Here is a 22,696-nt window from a genome sequence, read left to right as displayed (position 1 = left end):
AAAGTGTAAAAAACAAAAAACCTGTGTTATATAAAAAAATAAAAAAATTTTAAAATACCTGTCAGAGGGCCGTGGGTCCAGGCGGCCGGTGGGCAGCCATCAGCGGCATCCGGTAGTCCCTTCTCCCAAAATCGCACGGGCGGGTCGGCAGCGGGGGGGGGGGGGGGGGGGGGCGGCAGCAGGATCCGGGAGCGGCGGGTAGGCAGCAGCGGGGTCCGGGGGGGGCAGCGGCAGCAGGATCCAGGGGCGGCAGCGAGATCCGGGGAGCGAGTAGCGGCAGCGTGTTCGATCGGGCAGGCAGGTAGGTGGCAAAAAAAAGATGGCCGCCTGCACGGGAAAAGCGTGCAATTGGCCGCTGAAGACGTGACGTCACGACGTTTGGCGTCACAGGGGTGTGACGTCACGTCTTCAGCGGCCAATTGCAGCTTTCCCCCGTGCAGGCGGCCATCTTTTTTTCCCACCTACCTGCCCGATCGAACACGCTGCCGCTACTCGCCCCTGGATCCTGCTGCCGCTGCCCCCCGGACCCCGCTGCTGCATACCCGCCGCTCCCGGATCCTGCTGCCGCCCCCCGCTGCCGCCCCGCCCGTGCGATTTTGGCGCTCATCCAGGCAGGGGGAGCCGGAGGTCGTTCGCCGTCGGCTCCCTCTGCCTGGATGAATGCCCGTGCGAAATCGGGAGGAAGGGAGAAGGGACTACCGGATGCCGCTGATGGCTGCCCGCCGCCACGGCCGCCTGGACCCACGGCCCTCCGACAGGTATATAAAATTGTTTAACAATTTTATATAACACAGGTTTTTTGTTTTTTACACTTTTTACACTTACCGTAGCAGGCCCGAGCCTTGCTACTTTTTCGTTTGTTTTTTTTTTTGCTTCGGGAGGAGGGGACCGGACGGGGCTGCAGGAGACCGGACGGGACCAGGGCGGGTAAGCAATGTTTTTACACTACACTACACTAACTCCTACTAGGGGGAGGCGGTAAACTAGCAGGTTAAGGCCGCGGCAGAACAGCGGGTTACGGAGGAGATAATATCAGCGCCCGTTACAGTATCGCAGGGGAATAGCTAATTCCTTCATTATACAGCTTTTTCGTTCATTTACATGCTGGGTGCGGAAAGGGTTTAGGAAGCGCTAAGGACGCGTGAAACTGGAGACTGTATCGCTGGATGGCCTTACTCGTCTGTATTGTGCGCTCCCAGCACGTTACAGACGGGGAATCTTTAACTCAACGTTACTGTATCGACCTGTTAGGACTGTAAATTAAAAAAAAATAAAGGTCATAAGCTTCTATGAGTATACCTTCCTCCCCTAGTACCCCTGCAATCCCCCCCCCCCCCCCCCCCATGCACCGAAAGGGACCCAATTAAAGCCAGACAATAAATCAGAAATAGAAAGTCATGTAACAGAGCATATTATGTATCATATGCCACTCTGTTTACTGCTTTTTAAAAAACAATAAAAACAGATTTACCATTAAAAAAAAGGGGGGGGGAGGGACAACAAAACTGCAAATTGACAGGAAGTTTTTGTTGTTGGGAAAACCCCCATTTCCTGTTTTAGTTTCACTTTTTTTTAATTTTTTTTTTTTTTTTTTTTTTTTTTAATATAGTCAAACAAAAATCATAAAAGCTGCATTGGAATTAGGTTCTAACCTTCAAGCAGCAGTCAATTTTGGGCAGACTTGATGAACTATTTGGTCTTTTTCGGCCATCAATATTGTGTAAATGAAGTACTGACAGTCCAACCTTACTAAATCCACTGGGAGGAGATGCCTCGATAGTACTGCAATTTACAGACTCAGCTCCATACCAGATTTGCACTATGATCCTAACATTATGGACCTTGACATGCCGTTCTAAGGTCAGGCCTCCCTGAGCATAATCAATTCAATGCAATTCAAAAAAAAATATGCATTTTGTCTTTATACCCTCAGATCTATAGGGGTCATAGAATGGATTTTCTATGGGCTTAGTTCACACCAGGAAGGTGGCAAGTGTTTTACTTTAATGCAGGGAATGAAGGGTCATGTCCAGATGATTAAAAAAATGTGTATAGTTAAGAATTTGTTGTAAAAATCTGTTTAAGATGTAAGGCACTTTCAATCCATTTGGTTTTATCAGGCTTTATTATTTATACTGAAGACTATTAGGATTCCTTTTTCAGTAAAGTTTTTAATGTGCGATAAAAAATGGATTAAAACTGATTTTTTTCCTCTTATGGTTTGTGGTTGATGTGTGAACTTGTTTTTATTACACTGCCCAGCAGTCAACACCACTAAGACTATAATAGACAAAATACACAGGAGTTTTCAAACCGCATGACTTCTGTGTTCGCCTCCCTGTACTGGGGTATATCAAAATTGCTTACCTTGTAATAGGTGTTATCCCAGGACAGCAGGATGTAGTCCTCACATATGGGTGACGTCACTGAGTCCTAGTGCAGGAAAACTTTGTCAAAGTTTCTAGAAACTTTTGACTGGCCCTGTGAGGCCACTAAGCATGCCCAGCATGCCATGATATTCTCTGCCACAGGTGTCTCTCTTCAGTCTCGTATGTAGCAATAAGCATTAGCTAAAATTAGACTAAGAAAAGGAATGTGTCCCAACTCTGCGGGGTGGCGGGTGGGTTTCGTGAGGACTACATCCTGCTGTCCTGGGATAACACCTATTACAAGGTAAGCAATTTTGCTTTATCCCAGGACAAGCAGGATGCTAGTCCTCACATATGGGTGATTAGCAAGCTAGAGGCTGAGTCATTTTGTAGTGAAGCAACAGTGAAGTATTGTTGTTGAAAATGAAGCAGCCGAAGATCACAGCAGATTGGATATAGAAGGAGTTGGGATTAAACTGGAAACAAGTTCTTTAAGACAGATTGTCCATATGCTGAATCTTGTTACCCTTGTTTGTCCAAACAGTAATGAGCTGCAAAGGTGTGAAGAGAACTCCATGTTGCTGCTTTACATATGTCAAGAATTGGTACTGAACAATAGTGTGCTACCGAGGTTGACATTTCTCTTACTGAATGCGCCTTTACTCGCCCTTGGAGAGGAAGGCCTGCTTTGTCATAGCAAAACTGTATGCAATCTGCTACCCAATTGGATATAGTATGTTTACCCACTGCTTTTCCTGGTTTGTTTGGATCATAAGATACAAAGAGTTGAGTGGATTTCCTGTGGACTGCAGTGCGGTTTATATAAAATGCTAGTGCACGCTTACAGTCCAAGGTATATAAGGCTGTTTCTCCTGGATGGGAATGAGGCCTTGGAAAGAATGTGGGTAAAAAACTATGGATTGGTTCAAGTGGAATTCCGTAACTATTTTGGGAAGGAATTTTGGATGTGTACAGAGAACCACTGTCATTTAGGAACTTTGTATAGGGTGAGTATGTGACAAGTGCTTGTAACTCACTAACCCTTCTAGCTGATATAATGGCTATGAGGAAGATAGTCTTCCATGTGAGAAATTTAAGATCACAGGAATCGATGGGTTCAAAAGGGGAACGTATGAGCCTTGTTAAGACCAGATTCAGGTCCCATTCTATGGCTGGTGGCCGTATTGGTGGTTTTAGATGCGTTAAACCTCTCATAAACCTACTGACAAGAGGTTGAATGGAAATAGGTGCATCTCCTACCTTGTTATGGTAGGCTGAGATTGCACTTAAATGTACTCTTACAGATGAAGTCTGAAGACCAGATTCTGAAAGATGGTATAAGTATTCTAGTAGAGAAGCAGTGGGGCAAGCAAAAGGATCAATTTTTTTCTGCCTACACCACAAAGTAAACTGTTTCCATTTCAAAGAATAGTTCTTACGTGTGGAAGGTTTACATGAAGCTAGAAGCACTTGAGATACATTGGTTGAAAGATTGAGTGGTTGTAGAATTAAGCTTTCAACATCCATGCTGTCAGGGATAGGGATTGAAGGTTGGGATGGCGCAACCGACCCTGATCCTGAGTTATGAGAGTGGGAGCTACTCCCAGGCGAATGGGATCCTTGACTGAGAGGTCCAGAAGTGTGGGAAACCATACTTGACGAGGCCATTATGGGGCTATGAGTATCATGGACCCCTTGTCCTGTTGTAGCTTCACTAGAGTTTTGGTTATGAGCGGTATTGGAGGATACGCGTACAGAATGCCCGAGTTCCAAGGACGAGCAAAGGCGTCCTTGGCTGGCTGGTTCTTCTGCCTGTGCAGAGCACAGAACTTGTCCACTTTGTGATTCAGATGTGACGCAAAGAGGTCTATTGTCGGTTGACCCCAACGTTGAAAGATCCTGGTCGCTACTGAGGGATCCAGGGACCATTCGTGTGGTTGGAATTGACGACTGAGTCGATCCGCTAGTACATTTTGAATGCCTGCCAGATAAGTGGCCTGGAGAAAAACATTGAATGTTAGGGCCCAGGCCCAAATCTGTGCAGCTTCTTGACAAAGGAGATACGAGCCCGTACCTCCCTGTTTGTTGATGTACCACATGGCTACTGTGTTGTTCATTTTGATTAGAACAGTCTTGTGTGAAAGGCAGTCCTTGAACGCATGTAGCGCATAACATATAGCTTGAAGCTCCAGGAAATTTATTTGAAACGTTGCTTCGAGGTTTCTCCAAGTCCCCTGTGTTTGGAGATTGTCTATGTGAGCTCCCCAACCCAAGGTGGATGCATCTGTAGTTAAAGTTATCTGTGGGACTGGTTGCTGAAAAGGTAGGCCTTTGCGCAAGTTGTCCATGTTTGTCCACCAAAGTAGAGATTATCTTAGTTGGTGGGTTACTTGAATTGGATAATGTAGTGGTTGAATGGCCTGGATCCATTGTGATCTTAAAGTCCATTGGGTAACTCATGGCGAGCCGTGCCATAGGAGTGACATGAACTGTGGAGGCCATGTGGCCTAGTAAAGTTAGAAACTGATGAGCTGTCGTTTGTTTCTGTAAGTAAATGGATCTTGCTAGTAGAGTAAGTGTCTTTGCCCGATGTATGGGTAGAATGGCCTTTGCTAGATTGGTGTTCAATTCTGCACCTATGAATTGAAGCAGGTGAGTTGGAGTGAGATGGGAATCTTGATAATTGATAAGAAAACCCATGGAGTGAAGTAGAGTAATTGTTCGAGTCGGAGAAATGAGAGCTCCTTGCTGAGATGGACTCCTGATGAGCCAGTCGTCCAGATATGGAAAAACATGGACACTTTCCTTGTGCAAATGTCCTGCTATTACTGCCAGACATTTGGTGAAGACTCTGGGAGCAGATGCCAGTCCGAATGGCAGAACTCTGTATTGGAAATGGTGATGGCCCACCATGAAGCGCAGATACTTGCAATGAGGAGGGAATATGGAAATGTGAGCGTAAGCGACTTGAAGATCCAGAGAAGAAAGCCAATCTCCTGTTTGAAGTAGTGGAAGTATGGTGCCTAGAGAAACCATCCTGAATTTTTCTTTTTTTAGAAATTTGTTGAGATTTCTGAGGTCTAGGCTGGGACGCAGGCCTCTGGTTTTCTTTGGAATGAGGAAATACCGGGAGTAGAATCCTCTGCCCTGCTGAGTTCGAGGCACTGGCTGTACACAGCCCTGGCTCTCAGAAAGATGGATAATTCTACTTGTAATTGAATTAGTTGAGAATTTTGTTGTGGGAAGAAACTTGGTGGAGATTCTGGAGGAATTGAGAGGAAATTTAGTTTGTAACCTCGAGAGACTATGGAGAGTACCCATTGGTCTGATGTTATGTTTAGCCAATGTGTGTGAAAATAGGATACTCTTCCTCCCACTGGTAGGTCTGGTCGAGGATTTAGGGGATGGACTTGTTCTCTGGCCTGTATTTCAAAAGCCCGCCGCTGGCCTGTCTGTGCAGGAGGTTGCGGGCGGGTAGGCCTAGGCTGTCTGGCCTGGGACCGTTGTTGTGGTCTAGTTGACCTACCCCTAGAAGTTTGGGGGTAGTATCTTCTTGGCCTATAGTAAGAACGCCTAATTTCTCTTCGAGGAGGGCAACGAGAAGGTTGTGTAGAGGGATCTTGCGGTATTTGAGATAGTTGACGTAAAGTCTCTGTATGGTCTTTAAGCTGTTGTACTGCTTCTTGGACCTTTTCTCCAAACAAATTGTCTCAGAGACATGGTAGGTCCACAAGTTTTTCCTGGATCTCAGGCCTGAGGTCCGAGGCCTTAAGCCATGCCCATCTACTAGCGGCAATTCCAGCTGCTGCTCTGGAAGCAGTCTCAAAGTTGTCATAGACCGCCCTCACCTCATGCTTTCCGGCTTCTAGGCCTTTGTTGACTATGGCCTGTGCTGGTTCCTGAAATTGCGTAGACAAAGAAGTAATTTCTTCCATAGGTTCCTCTGATATTTTGTTATATACAATTGGTAAGCAGAGATTTTTGTGTTCAAGATGGCACTTTGATACACTTTTCTCCCTAATGAATTGAGAAACCTATGGTCTTTACCAGGTGGAGTTGATGAGTGTGGGCGGGTACGTTTAGACTTTTTCTGTGCAGATTCTACCACCACAGATTGGTGTGGTAGTTGTTTCTGATATCCTGGAGCTGTCTGCACTAAATATGTTGTGTCCACACACTTACTTACTGTGGGGACAGAAGATGGATGCTCCCAGACGTGGCGTTGAAGATCCAAGAGAACCTCATGGATTGGAATAGCCAACACTTGTTTAGGCAGGTCTACAAACTATAGAACTTCTAGAGTTTGTTGCCTAGTATTCTGTTCTGCTGTTAGCTTGAAGGGAATGGAGTCTGCCATGTCTTGTATGAATGTTGAGAAAGAAATCTTCTGGAGGTGTTTTTTCTCTCTCGTCTGGAGGTGAAGGTTCAGACATGAATCCCTCAGAAGACGTAACAGACTGCTGGTCATCCCAAGAGTCGTCTGGGTCATCTCTATAAGGAGACCGTGGGGAAGATCTGGGAGGGTAATGAAGGCCTGAAGGGCCTGGTTGTGGATCATCGGAAGAAAACAAATGTGAAGTGTCCTAAGCCTTTGTTGTTAGCAGGTTGCCAATGACATTTTGATATCTTTGTAAAAGGTATCGATAGAATGTGAGATCCTGAGGTTCAGGTGGCTCAGATGATGGTTGCCTCGATGGTATAGTAGTTGTCATCGATGTAGTCATCTGTAGAAGTGTTCGTGTCGAAGACTTCGACGTCGTTGGGATCGAGATCGGCATCGAAGAGCCCGATGGTATCTGGGCGAAGATGGACGTCGATGACGTGATGAGTGTGTCGTAGTGATCGACTCCATGGTTGTCCTCGGTGCCAACAAGGACACCGGCATCAGTGGGCCCACTGGCATTGCTAATACAACTGGCATAGATGATGGTGGCATCGGCGGGATCACCCGAGGTGTTCGATCCTTTAAAGCCTGAATGACCGCTTTCTGATTAGATCAGACAATTCTGGCCGTACAACTGATGGAACCAGAGCAGTTGTAAGCGGTGGTGGAGGCTGCGATGATGCATCCTGTGCAGAGGTCTGCGGAGGATCTGGCATCGATGGAGGCAAAGGCCCAGGCGTTGAGGGGACCGATGTTTCCAGGGTCCGTGGCCGCTTTGCTGTTGATTCCTCCTGGGACGTCGATGCGGATGACGACAGACGACGATGCAGATGCTTTAAGTTGGTCGGTCGACTTCGTCGATGCTGTGGACAATGGCGAGGACGGACGATCACCCGATCCGTCCGGACGAGATTTCTTAAATAATGCTCCCTTAGTCACTCCGGCTGGAGATGACCTCGATTTTGAAGAGGAAGGAATCAGTTGCAGTTGGAACAAATGTTCCATTTTTTTCCTGCCTAGCCTTTCGCCGTCATCTCAGTGCATTTAGGACAAGTATTCACATCGTGCTTTTCACCGAGACAGAGGACACATTCAAGATGTAGGTCGGTGATCGACATGGTTCTATTACATATGGGGCATTTTTTGAAGCCCGTAGCCATTGTTAGTTATCGACGGCCATTGATAAAGAATGGAAACTCGTGAGAAAAATTTTTTCCAAAGATGAGAAATCGAGACAGAGGTACTCACCAGCTGGTGAAAGGAAACCGAGAGACTTCTATGAGAGAGAATATTAAAAAACTGTGACGTTTCAGTCAGAGAATGTTGTGAAAAACTCGCAACGGCTCCTGTCCCACGATGCCTGTAGCAGCGCGGAAAAACGAAGACTAAGAGAGACAGCTGTGGCAGAGAATATCATGGCATGCTCAGTGGCCTCACAGGGCCAGTCAAAAGTTTCTAGAAACTTTGACAGAAAGTTTTCCCGCACTAGGGCTCCGTCAGTGACGTCACCCATATGTGAGGACTAGCATCCTGCTTGTCCTGGGATAAAAGCTTCTATAGCCCTGACAGCTTTTTTTTTTTTTAGTTAAAAAAAAAAAAACCCCACACCCTCCCCCCTTCCAGCTGGGATGGCTCAACAGCACACACCTGCCTGTAGCCAGCTCTGCTGAATTGGCCAATGTTGCTGGCACTGCTCTGTAGGGAACCACGTTAGTTTCCCCTTCCCAGATGAAACTATTTTGTATGTAGTTAGGTTCCATGGGTGCCATCTTAGGGAAATCTCTTATTACTTCAGAATCTAAGGGTAACTGAGGGCCAGATTCCTTTTTTGTTTTGGAAGAACTGTCTCCATGTTGGAGAGGGGAAAGATAAGCATTTCTGGATATGGGACAGATTTAGTAAGGCTTTGGGGTTTTTTTTCTCTCATGTGTTAGATTAACATCTGGATCATCGAATGACCAAGTCATACCTACTAGACCTGCCACCTGTAAAAGTGGCCAGATAAATGTTAGATTTGAAATAGATAAGTAATTCTATTGAAGAACCCTGTCCTAATCAAACTCAGTAGGTTCTGAAATTTATTCCTGGGAGAATTCTGCGCAAAAAAATTAAAAATTCTGCAGCAAAAAATTGAAAATTCTGCACAAACATTTTCTAAATTCTGCAAAATTCTGCACATTTATTTTTCAAAACAATATTTTTTGCAAATTATTCTGCATTTCAGTGCAATGAGTGTTCCTGGCAACTAGGCTCATCTGCCAGCAGTTTCAATTGCTGCTGCTGGCAGATGAGCCAAGCTGGCAGGGACTGCTGCAGTTGTTGTTAACCTCTCCACCTGAGTAACCCTGCTCACTGTCTCTCTTACATGATATCAGACATATGCTCTCTCTCACATGCCATCTGTCACACACATGTTCTGTCTCCCCACATACAACTCTCTCACATACACACACACTCCCCCCCCCCAATACAGACTCCCAGGTGGACACCTACCCACTGGCTCACAATAAACAAGGGCTCAAACATACACTCTCAGGGCCAGGGCCTCTTTAGCTCCTCTTTCCCTCTCCCCCACTGCGATGCCCCCACTCTCCGTGCCCCTTCCCTCTCCCTTCCCTCTCCCTCTTCTCCTCCTTGCTCCTCAAGCCACCGATACCTCCACTCTCCATGCGCCACCTGATGTTGCTGTCCCGATTGGCCACTGTCCGTATGTGGCATGCTCCGGCGCTTTTTTTTTTAATCCTTTTCTGGCGCGGGAGGAAGTCGCGAGGGCAGCAAGGGAGGAAATTGCGAAGGGGCAATGAAATCTGCACAGCGAGGGAGAAATTCTGCATTCTGCAGTAGCGCAGAATTCCCCCAGGAGTAGAAATTCTATGCAATTAAAACAATGTGACAGCAGGTAAGGACTTTGAGGTCCATCCAGTCTGCCCAGTTACAAACTAATACCATAAACTTCAGAAGGGCTGTCAGAAAAGGTGGGCGAGATGGGCACTGTACAGAGTGCCATTGTGCCATTATAGGGCCATCCTGTGAGAAATGGCTCAGTTTCAAATCTTGACAATTTCCTGACACAGGATGGAACTTAACATGACCACCTGATTACCTGCTTGAGCTAGGACAATTTTATTGGTAACCTGATTCTTGAATAACTTTAGAATGTTCAGAATTGCCAACAGCTCCAGTATGTTAATGTGCAATCTCTCTTCCAGGACAGTCCAGGGGCCTCACAAGTAGAGCCCTTGTAGGTGCACAACTACAAGCCCAGGCTGGAAGCATCTGTAGTTAAGATATTTAATTGAATTTGGAAAAGTAAACCAAAGGTTAAACTAAACTAGGAGAGCCATAGAGTGTCTTCATGACAAAGATATTTTCCTCAAATCCTCGAGTAGCTTGATTCCAATGAGATTTTAGGGTCTAAGCAGCTCATCTCATATGCAGATGTGCCATAGGAGTTACATAGGGCACACGAGGAGCAGTGGGATAACAAGTTCCCTTCCTCTTCTCAGCCACTGGTAGCCTTCCAGACTCAATGAGGAGCCTGCCTGTGTTTTGTCTTTGTGTGTGAAAGAACGATAAGCTGCCTGGAAATAGAGTGGGTATGAGGGTGAGATAGAATGAATGGTAAGCTGCTTGGGTGTAGGGTGTATGTGAGAGAATGGGAGCCTGCCTGTGGAGGGTGGAAGGGGGCCTGCTTGGGGAGGGAGGGGAAAATGTGTGAAAGTTTGTGCGAGAGAGAGAGAGAGAGGGAGAGCACAAGTCGGAGTGAGGGCCTGTATGTGGGTGTGAGGGAGTGTATGTGGATTAGGTGCCTGCGTGAGAGAATGAGAGCTTGTGTACACGTATATATGGGAAATGACAGCCTGCATGAGCTTGTGTGTGTGTGTGGCAATATGAAGCTGAGAGAGAGAATGTGTGTTTTTATGGGGGGGAATGGGAGCCTGTATGTGAGAGAGCGCCTGGGTTGGTAAGATCACATCCGTGGGGAGGAAATAAAGATAAGTATTTATTACAGAGAGAACAACGGTGGATTTCTGAACTGCAGAATACTGTACCATATGGTTTAAATACAGGTATTGAATGGGTACATCTACAATACAAATGGGCTCTTGACCGATGGCCTGCAAATGCGCAGTAGAAAGCAGCTCTACCGCGCATGCGCGGGCGGGAGAGCACGTCTGTCACAGCAGATCACAAGATGGCTCTGGGAGGAAATGCAGTGGCGCGGAGGAGCAGCAGCAGCAGTATCAGAGCGTCGGGCCGCTGCCAACACCACCATCTCTGTACATCGGGGCAGGGTATTGCGGGCATAATTAAGTCAGGGATTTCCTTGCCTCTTAGCTGACCCCTCTCAGTACTGTAAAACAATTCAATATCGCCGCTGTTCCCTTTGCTGACAGGGAAAGCCTCAACATTAGACCCCAAAACTCACGGGGCTCATTTAGCCTTTACTCCAGCACTCTGATCTCCTGGGGACTCAGCGCCTATAAAATCGGCGCTCTGCTGCGTACCGCAGCCGCCGGCGCGCAGCTTTGTGCGGCTTAGTCCGGAGCAGGACGGACAGGCCGAATTCTCTGCCCAACTCTGCTGCCACAGAGGCTCTAAACCACAGTTGTTTGGTACATATAGCGACTCCTGATAAGACTACATTAAAAAGCTTTATGCCTCCAAAACGGAAGGGGAGGGTAAGGGTTTACCCCCCGGCTCCTCTCCCATCTCCTATACAGCAGGAGATAGTATGCTGTATGTCCAATGTAGCTCTGATTTCTCCGGCAACCAAGGATACTGCAGACTCAGTGCAAATGGGAGAAAACACTGAGACATTAGAGGAGGCGTCGCTGAGCCCAAATCTAAGGCCACCACCGCAGAGAGGAAGTGAGAACTCCCCTGGGGGTATAGCAGAGCAGACAACAACTACCGGGACCAAGTTAATCTTGGTAAACCAAGGTGAGATTCCTTCAGCCACGGAAGGTGTTGATCTTGAGCCAACAGATACTCTGGAGGCCCGATCAATCCAGACAGCTGAGACTGCGGGAGCAAGCCCTGTAACCGGAGGTGAGGCAATAGAGATCATAACACGCCCTCAAGTGGTGACACTAGAACTGTTGTGGGACTTGATGACTAAGATGAATGTCAATATGAAAGGGTTAGAGAAAAAGATTGATGGTATTGCAGGGAATAATTCTCAGGATGTTAATGAGATTCGTGAAGAGGTGAAAAAATCCACAGAAAGAATTCAAAAATTGGAAGAGTTAGAGAAAAAGAATCAGGAGTTTAGTTACATTTATATTGACCATTCTCCATATTGGACATAGGTCCCAGATCACCTTGTACTAACAGATTCCTTAAGTTCTTACCCCTACGCATAGCAAATATGGGATTTTCCGAAAACCCTGGCAAAGAACTCAAGATAGGCCAATGTTTTAAAATGATACGTTTAATGTATCCTGACCTGGTGGAATAAGGAATACCATAAATCATCCTTTGCATCTGTGCCAGAGGCTCTGAAACTAGCAGGTTATCTGTTAGCATACAGGGCTCTCTTATAGGATCATTTCACACATCTATATGGGTACCCACGAGAGCTATATTTCTGAATCAACTGCTTAGACCTGATCTAATACTCAGTGGTACACACCCATCTACATCTAAGCAACTGCCCTATAGGGATCCCTTCCTTCAGTTTACGGGGGTGAAAACTATCAAAATGAAGCACCAGGTTTCTATCTAGGTTTGACAAATAGATGTGGAAAATGATTCAAAATGTCTAGACACCATATCATCTAAAAATAAATAAAGATGAGTATTACTAAACTGAAATGTGAATACCAAATTTGAATCAGAGGACTTCATTAATTCCTTGAGCTTCTCAAACTCATCATCACTATCTGTCCAGAGCAAAAAAAGATCAATATACCTCCTCCAAAATAGAATACGTGCAAATAAAGGGGAAGGATATACGAATGTATCCTCATGTGCAGAAACAAAGGCAAGCTACCGACGGGGCTAATGGGGAACCCATTGGAATACCCTTAATTTGTCTATAAAACTTACCTTCAAACAGTGAAATAAAAATTGGTAAGTACAACCTCAGCAATCTGTATCAGAAATAATCTCCTACATTCTATTTCCAATCATTTCAATGATTGTGGAACAATCTCCAAAGCTTTACATTGCAGGATATTGGTGTAAAGCACAGTAATGTCTACTGTTACTAACTTAAAAAAAATTATGAATTGGAGGAACATTACTCAATTGATTAATAAAGTCAGTAGAGTCACAAACATGATTTAATCCCCTTGACCAACGGTTATAATAAAATATCAATGAATTTAGCAAGAGGTTCAAAAAATGACCCAATGCCCAATACTATAGGTCTGCCTGGTAGATTTATCATTGATTTGTGGATCTTTGGAACAAAATATATATACAGAGTTATAGGAGATCCTGAGCACAGATATCTATGTTCCCTTCAATGCTAATTCTATAATATTAATATGCAATTGTTATTCAATCCCAGTGTCTTCCTCTATAGGTAAATAAAACTGAGGATCATTCAGTTGTTGAGCTTCTCCTCATATGCTTCCCTTACAACAGCACCCTCCTTCTCTGCAGATCTCACAATAATAGTGTCATCCTTCTTTAGACTGAATATATGCCATTTCTTTCTTAGAGGTATTATTTCTAACAAACTCCTTATGTATTTCAAGCTGTTCTATATCTTGTAAAATTAATGATTCAAAGGCTAACACTAGAGGGTTCGGTGGTTCTGGTGGCATTCACCTTGAGGATTAAACTGAGTCCACTGCATCTTGGTACATCCTGTGGTCCAAAAAAATCCAGTCTAACATATCTAAAGAATTTTTTTGAGTTCCACTTGTGCCTGAAAAGTGTCATTTATTAGAAGGAATGAAAGACAGTCCTTTGTTTAATAGAGATGAAATATCAGATGCAATAGATTTAGAGGATAAGTTAACTACAGTGTCCTGACACTCATACTCTGTCTTTACATTGCAAAAATGATCATTCATGTTATTTACAAAAGTTATATGGTTCACGTGATGAAAATGGTTTCTTAGACTGCTGACTATAATCACCTCTTGAGCCTCTACCATGATTCATAAATGGGGCACTATAGTTATCCCCCTCCCCCCGATTTTCATCAGTTTTATGGATGTTCTCTGAAAACTGAAATATCTTCTTAGGTAGGTCCTCCTGAAGGGTATTAGATCTATCTTTGTCAAAGGAATTGTCCGATGAGGATGAAAAATCCCCTTTAGTCTTGTATTTACCCTTTCTACCCTTCAACATCCACAGGTAAACATAGCCAGATTTATAATCCCTTTCATCACAATATAACTTAAGTTTCATCTCTCGTCTCCAACCTAAAGTTATTTAGCTCTTTCTGGCATTCAGACAATTGAGTATCAAATACCTCTTTGGGAATACTGTTTTGTAAAGCGGATGACTCCTTGTCTATTTTAGCTTTAATTTCCTGAATTTGTACTTTAATGGTGGAAATAATCAACATTAAATCATACATTTATTAAGTAGTGTATTCCACTTAGTAACAAATTCCTCATCATCAGAAAATAAATATGGTTCTTTCAATATACGGAGACCTCTAGGAGTACGCTTTACATAACAATATTTACCCAAAGTAGATGCATGTAATTCCATTCAAATCAATTTCTACTTATTTTTGAACAAATCATTCACCTCCTTCATTCGATTCACCTGCAAAGCTGTCAGTCGAAAACCAGCTAAAATATCTGTGGCAGCTTGATCAGTAAAACTGTATAAATCTTCCATTTTATCTCAACAGCAGAGAATGAGAAAATACTATAATGGTAACCCAATCAGGTAAATACAAAATGTATATTTCCCTCTGAACCAGATACAATAATACACATATATATATGATTCAAATTATTCCTGCACAATGGTTCAAATAACTGTTGCAATCCGCATGTTACATTTATTACATATTACATTCAAAATACAAAAACAGTACAAAATGCAATAAAATTCTATGTACTATGTATTGCACCATCTCATAAAACCTATCCATTCAAACCCTCCAACACATACATAAACATACACTCATTAAAACAATACCATCACTCTGCACAACACAGAACTTTTATAATGTGTTATATCATCCTTATATATTAACCCTTCAAGGTCCCTTGTTTCACCTTCCAAAAGAGCTTCTTCAGGGGAAATATTTATATAACCACTGAACACCAATTTAAAGGGAACATTCACAAAATCTCCATTGTAAGGTTCCATGACTTGGAACCTCTCCAGTCATAAACAGCATGGTTGGTGCAGGCTCTGCTTAGTTGGAAGCTCAGGTATGCAGGAAGGTAAGCTACTCAAAATTTCTGTTAATTTAAATTGTAATTATAATCCACCTTAATATTGAGAAAAGGAAGCATACGAAATGTGAATAAATAAAACAAATGCCACAACTGTAGCAATCCCTTCCAGAAAGTACCGATCTCATTCTTCAAGTATTCACCAGCTGTTTTTCCCATTAGTGTGCACTGTCTGCACCTGTGGTATAAACAGTACCCATGGCAGACCTTAGCTTTTCTAATGTCTAAGGAGATGTGAGGTACATCATGTGTCCTATCTGTGTCGTGTTGCATACAGAGAATTGGCACAATGGGCAAATAAAGCAGCAAGGCCAAACAAAGAGAAGCAGCTGTTGTATGAGCTGGATGCAATGGGAATATTTACAACATTACTAATTTGAGGCACTTGTAAATGGAAATACTTGTTTGCATCAATCATCTATGGGCTGTGTGTTGCCCAAGTGGGAAAAAAGCCTCAAGCAACATGTTACGTAATTTGCACATGACAAGGTGGTAGACCCTGGGTTCTGGCATCTCAAGTACTGTGGCTCTCCAGCTATCATTCTGGTCAATGTCCTGCTATATCTATTCTTCCTTACAGTGTATAGTGAATTAGCAAAAACACTGGATCTTCCCTAAGTCTTGAATGTGACCAAACTATGCAAACTAAATAAAACAAAAAAGTTATCTGAAAAAAGTTAGGTATGTTATAGTGTGACCATGCTGGAAATGACATTTTTAGCTGCCAATATTAAGTTCTGTTACATACATCGCCACAAAAAAATATACAGAAAATATTTCTCCATTTCTCTAATAACTACAAGTTAATGCATAGTGACCTTGATTTAATGTTCTTACTATCTGCAAATAAGTGTTAGGTGTGTTTGTTCTGCAGGCACAAAGAAAATTGAAACATTAGTATTTCTACTGCACAAGGGACTGGATGCATAAAAAATTTTGAATTTTGTTTTCAACATGACTGCTTTTTTTTTTGTTTGTTTTTTAAGATTTACAAAACCCAGAACAAGTCAATATTTACAATAGGACTAAACAAGGAATAGCTCAACCTGCTTCTATTGGCCTGAAGCTTTCTTATAACCCTAGTACAGGTAGCCATGGTATGTATTTCCAATAGAAAAATCACTTGGAAAATAAAGTCAAAGAAAATTCTAGTTTCAAGTAGTGCAACAAAATAGACGCACATATTTCAGCCTCATTTGTGTCCAATTCACCCTTGTATTAGGTGTTAAACAGAAAAGAGAATCCAATTTTGTTTCTTGTGTACCTGCCAAACAATTATACACGTTTATAGTTGTATACAAAAGTTTAGGCCAAACTGTATGTTTCAATGAATCTAAGTGAACAGAAGCTAACCATCTCTAGCTACAAGCTACAAGTCTAGGTCAAACTGTATGTTTCAATGAATCTAAGTGAACAGAAGCTAACCATCTCTAGCTACAAGCTACAAGTCTAGGTCAAACTGTATGTTTCAATGAATCTAAGTGAACAGAAGCTAACCATCTCTAGCTACAGGCTACAAAGTTAACACAACAACTTTCTGAAATTTTTAATGGAAAGCTATTTACTGATTTTAACAAATTTATTATTTTTAAACAGTGAATATGGTATGTACAAAAGTTTGGACAAACTTCCATTTGATTCATTTCTACTTTTAATAAGGTCCAAAACATTGATTCAATAAGCCTTCAATTAGTCAGATGTAGCAAGTTTGCTTAAATGGTGATCTCCATACACAGGATGAATAAGGTATGACACAAGGTGATGTCATCCAATAGCACCAAATGGACCCTTCTCTCCTAACTCATACAGCTTTTGTTCAGAATATGTACGAGAGTTCCCATGCAGACACTCCCTTGTGAGTTCCTCAGCAGATAGAGCTAAGCTTTAGATTGGTGATAGATTATCCAGAGAGTGGACAGTTATTAAGCATGGCTAATTCATTCTGTCTACGGAGAACCTCATTTACGATAAGCAAATGTGCTTTCTCCAATGATAAGCAGAGCTGAATTATCAAAGACACAAACAGGCTGATTCAGTAAACTGCGTGGGAGAGCCGGCGCTCCGAGGCAAGCGCCCGCTCTCCCAACGCACGCCCAGGCCACTCTCCTGGGCACGCGATTCAGTATTCAAATTAAGAGCTGCACTAATAAGGAGGCGCTAGGGACACTAGCGCATCCCTAGCGCCTCCTTATTGGCAGAAGCGGCGGCTGTCAGTGGGTTTTGACAGCAGACTCTTAATTTTACTGGCGTTGGTTGTCTAATCCACTGACAGCCACGGGTTCGGAACACGGATGCCGGCAAAATTGAGCGCCCGTTTTCCAACCCGTGGGCAGAGATATATTTTTTTTTTTACATTTTTTTTATTTTTGGGGCCCCCGACTTAATATCGCTATGATATTAAGTCTGAGGCTGTACAGAAAAGCAACTTTTTCTGCTTTTCTGTACACTTGCCCAGTGCCGGCTGAAATTAACTCCTGCCTTTGCCAGGAGTTAATTTCTGAGAGTAAAATGTGCTTGGCCACACATATTACTTTCTGTATTGAGCGTGACTAATAGGCTCATCAACATGCATTTGTATGTGATGCACGCTATTAGTTTCGGGGGGGGGGGGGGGGGGGGGTTGGCTGCACCTTTTCCATGCGCTATTACCCCTCACTGTATAAGGGGTAATAGCGCCTTGAAAATGCATGTCCAAACGGGGGCTAAAGGTGCACTCTCCTTGAGCGCACATACTGAATTGGCCTGAGTCTAGCTGAGGGTTGCAACTGAGCCATTACTATAACAGCTATCAGGACCTCACTATAAGAGGGAGGACCACTGGGTGAACAGACTGAGCAAAACTGCTTGACAAGTTTACTGTTACTTCGATAGATTGTCCAGACAGTAATGGTCTTGAAGGTGTGAACAGACGATCAAGTTGCAGCTTTGCAAATATCCTCCACAAGCATAGTTCACAGTTAAGCCACTGAGGTAGCCATGGTTCTCACATGAGGCTTGATAAGAGTGATCTGGAGACTTGCCAGAGTAGCAATGTGTATACAGTCTACTAGCCAGTTGGACAAAGTACACTTGGCAAAGGGTACGTCCTGTCTGTTAGGATCATAAAACATGAAAAGTTGTGAGGCCCAGCAATGTGATTGAGTTCTCTTTCAATAGTAAGCCAAGGCCCTTTTGCAGTGTAATGAATGAAGGGCCTTCTCACTGTGTTCTTGCGGCCTTGGAAAGAATGTGGGCAATAGAATGGCTGGATTGGTTTGAAAAGCTGAAACCACTTTTGGAAGAAGTGGGAATTGCAGAGCACCACTGTTGAAGAACTACATGTATTAATGCCTGAAGCACCCCGACTCTTCTAGCCAACATAATGGCAACTAGGAATACTACTTTCCATGTTAAGATCTTCAAGGAAGCAGGATTTCAATAGTTCATAAGGAGGCTTCATACATAAGTTGCACCAATATCACATTGAGATCCCATGGCACTGGTGACTTGGTTACTGAAGGTCTCATTTGCCATAAGCCTTTCATGAACTTTGATACTAAAGGATGGATAGTAGTTTTCCATCCTAATACATGTTAAGCCACTATTGCATCAAGATGCGCTTTGACCAATGAGGCCCAAGAAGGAATGAAAAGTATTGAAGCAACTCATTGTTTGCAAGTGAGCTGTTTTGAGAGGATGAAAAGTTTCTTCTCTTAAAGTTGCAAGTTTTCTGATTGAAGGTTTCCTGGCAGAAACCAAAAACATCCTCAACTTCCTTAGGAAGTGAAAGAGAATCAATTAATGAGCCCTCAACATTCACATTACCAAGTTGAAAGGGGTGTGTGTGGGTGAAACAAATACCCCTCTTCGTCATCAACATTAGATCGAACCCTAGAGGGACTGCGGGGCTGATGGACAAGCAGATGAGGTATAAGAACACTTGTCTGGGCCATGTTGGAGCAATGAATATCAAGCGAGCCTGATCTTTGAGCACTATCTACACTGTTCTGGCTATCAGTGGAAGTGGAGGAAAAGCACACAGTAGATCTGCATCCCATCTGGCAGAAAAACATCTGGAGCCAATATGCACTTGCTTCGACAAATGAAGCAGAATCTTTCCACTTTCCTGGTCACTTCTAATGTGAATATCATCAATTGATGCCCTCAAAAGATTGAATAACTCATCTACCACTATGTGATGGAGAGCCCACTTGTAAAAATGAAAAACCTTGCTGAAGCAATCTGCTAATGTGTTGAAGATTATGAGAAGGAAGGTCACCTGAAGACTGACCTCATGCTGTAAGCAAGTTTAGGGGTTTAGGGACCTATCTGCCCTCCCACCTTATTTGCAATCCTAAGTCAAGAAAAGACAACGTGTATTCTTCTCAGAAACAGACTTTTACTTATCAGATTTTGCATGATATAGCATTTAGAAAATAATTCCTGTCTCTAACATCCTAGTCACTAAACACCAGTTTTCCCTAAAGAAAGTTGTGTCTCATGGGTGGTAACCAACATGCCATAAACCTTAGCCTGCTTAAGATATTAATTCTTACTTACCCCAGTCAGACTTCAGGTGATATCCCTCTGTTTACCTCTAAAGGAGACGCTGGCTGGAGGTCTGGAGAATGTGTGCAGGGGGAAGAACATGCTTCCTAGGCTTGGAACTGGCAGAGCAGGCAGGCGGTCCCGAAGGAGACTTGCTTCTGGCTCTGGTACTTGCCGGGCTGTCTGGGCTTACTCTTGCCCCTCACCATCTCAGGCTCTGTTCCACTCTCTGCACCTGAGCAGGTACCTCCTCTCTCCAGGCCACATCTAGTCTTCTCTCTTCTCAATAGCAGGGAGTGCTGGTCTGCTTCTGACCTCCCTTTTGCTTTCAGGGATGCTCTCTGGATTCGCTCCCCTCAGGGTTCGCTTCTCCAGGGGTCTCTTACTTTTAGGATTTGTGCTCCTCTTGTTTTTCTTTTCTCCCTCATACTTCCCAGCTGATGAATATGCATATCATGCATAACACATGGTTGTGGAGGGTTTTTTTGCCACATTGCAGGTCTTTCCCCCCTTCCCATTTCTTCAGGGGGAGAACTGCCACATCTGTATGCCAAGCTGTCTGCCAGTATCAGCGTTTTTCTCCGTCTTACCCCCTCCCACCCTGCCTTGTATATTTGCAGAATGAGAGAGAGAGCGCTAGCAGACATATTGTGTATGTGCAGAACTGCAACTGTGTTGCTCAAGAAACATTGCCAGCAGGGAGATCCGACAACCAGACAAAAGGTCGCATGACAAAAGACTCATCAAAATCACAGGCCCCATAGTGGGGCTGACACTCAGAAGGGAGATAACCTGTGGGAACAGAAAAGATACTAATGTTGGAGCAATAGTGAGCTAAGATGAAAAGAAAGAGAACCCACTGTCACGATGCTGAGAAAAGAGGAAACTGGTAAACAAAGAAATTTTCTATATAAGCATATAATGTGCAGGGAGAAAACTGAAGGAGCTCAGACAGCAATTGTTAGGTCATTTGTCTCTCCTTCCCAATACTCTGCTTTATTTTGCATACCAATAAATGCTTCTAACCTGAGTAACCAAGTCTGCTTATCTGTAAACACGGGGATAAGTAATGTAAGAAGCCTTCAGTTTGCACTGAAAAGTTTAAGTTCTTTGAATATTTTCAAAGGCAATCACCTCAAGATATTGTGATAGTGGTACGGTATAGGGAGAGAACAAAAGCCAGCAAGCAGCATTCTGAGGAGCCCAGGATCTAAAGAAGCCCATTAAGCTAAAATGCCAGAGCCTGAACATAAAAACATAATTGTCATACTGGGTCAGACCCAGGGTCCATCAAGCCTAGTATCCTGTTTCCAACGGTGGCCAATCCAAGTCACAAGTACCTAGAAAGTACTCAAACATTAAATAAATCTCAAGCTACTATTGCTTATTAATTAATAGTTTATGGATTTTTCCTCTAGGAACTTATCCAAACCTTTTTTAAACCCAGTTACACTAACTTCTGTAACCATATCCTCTGGCAATGAATTCCAGAACTTAACTATGCGCTGAATTGATAATCTCAGCTTTGGTTGTACTATGGAGTCAAATGGACATTCTACCTCTGCGTCATACGTGCTCTTGCTCTGCCAAGGCATCTACATTGGCTTGCTCTTCTACAAAGAAAAGAAAAAGATATACTTTTATAATTATGAAGATATCCATAGGCTTCTAGACTGCCTTGCTTGTACAACTTAAAAGAAATCCAATATAAATGTTTCCTCTTCACTTTTTTACTTATGCCACATACAGCCTATCTGAAATTGGTAAAGAAAGTTTCCTTTTAAAAATGAAGAGGAAGCAGATTTAATTTTATCTAAACTTACTGATCTTAGGGATTTGATCCTTACAAAAGTGATGGGGGTTTTTTATTCTCTCATTTTAAAAACAAAGGACACTGTGCAGTTTTCAAAATGGTGACTTTAGTCATTTCAACTGCCAAGATCTTATCTCCTTGATCACAGGGTAAGTGACAAAAGCACTTACACTTGTGCCAGAGTTTTACCATCTTGCCCCATAGTTTGCACAGATTTGAATACTCACTCGATGTTTCCCACAGAATTAGGCTAAGCAGTCAGCTGTTGTCTTCTGCAAAATGAATGTTCCCACTTACAACACACTACTGAGAACACTTCCTCAAAGCAGAAGCACTAGGAATTGCACATTTTCATACTTATTTTAGTGCTTTTTTATACAGACATTGTTGAGATTACTTACCTGATAATCTCGTTTTCCTTAGTGTAGACAGATGGACTCAGAACAAATGGGTATAGTGTGCTCATGCTAGCAGTTGGAGACGGATCTGACGTCAGCACGGGTACATATACCCCCACAGGAAGTGAAGCTCTTCAGTAATCTTCCTTGCAAAAGCTGTTATGGATATATGTGTACTGACGCTCAATGAAATAGTGAAAACAGGATTCCCCTGACCGATTGATAGTAGCTGGAGACCGCCAGCATTCCCAACCGGAAGGCGTCGACACCTGGTAGAGTGGACACACTCATGTAAGAAGTGATAAGGCTTACCTTGAAATCGGTGAAACCAATATATACAGGCAGCTGGGTGGGATGCTGAGTCCATCTGTCTACACTAAGGAAAACGAGATTATCAGGTAAGTAATCTCAACATTTCCTGTCGTGTAGCCAGATGGACTCAGAACAAATGGGATGTACAAAAGCTTTACTCCCGGACTGGGCGGGAGGCTGCCTGAGGACAGTGTAAAACTGCCCTTGCGAATGCTGTGTCCTCCCTGGCCTGGACATCCAGATGGTAGAACCTGAAGAAGGTGTGGAGGGAGGACCACGTCGCCGCTTTACATATTTCTGCAAGCGACAGCATCCTAGATTCCGCCCAAGATGCTGCTTGGGCTCTGGTAGAATGAGCCTTGACTTGTAGAGGCGGTGACTTCCCGGCCTCAACGTAGGCCGCTCTGATGACTTCTTTAATCCAGCGGGCGATGGTGGGCCGAGAGGCCGCTTCTCCTTGTTTCTTCCCGCTGTGAAGGACGAACAGATGGTCAGTCTTTCGTACTGTTTCTGTT

The 22,696-nt window shown here is 43.5% G+C and overlaps 1 protein-coding gene across 1 annotated transcript in view; it reads right to left on the bottom strand.

The window, feature by feature from the left end:
- The window catches only part of GLCCI1 (glucocorticoid induced 1), a 312,344-nt gene that overhangs the window by 174,600 nt on the left and 115,048 nt on the right, over window positions 1-22,696 (bottom strand). The window contains exon 5 of the mRNA XM_029588951.1: window positions 7,588-7,616. Coding sequence (XP_029444811.1) covers window positions 7,588-7,616 — 29 coding nt within the window. The remainder of the gene's footprint in view (window positions 1-7,587; window positions 7,617-22,696) is intronic.

Source organism: Rhinatrema bivittatum, chromosome 2 (genome assembly GCF_901001135.1).
Source record: "Rhinatrema bivittatum chromosome 2, aRhiBiv1.1, whole genome shotgun sequence".
Taxonomy (NCBI): domain Eukaryota; kingdom Metazoa; phylum Chordata; class Amphibia; order Gymnophiona; family Rhinatrematidae; genus Rhinatrema; species Rhinatrema bivittatum.
Note: the sequence above shows the minus strand (reverse complement) of the source record. Positions and strands in the feature narration are given on the sequence as shown.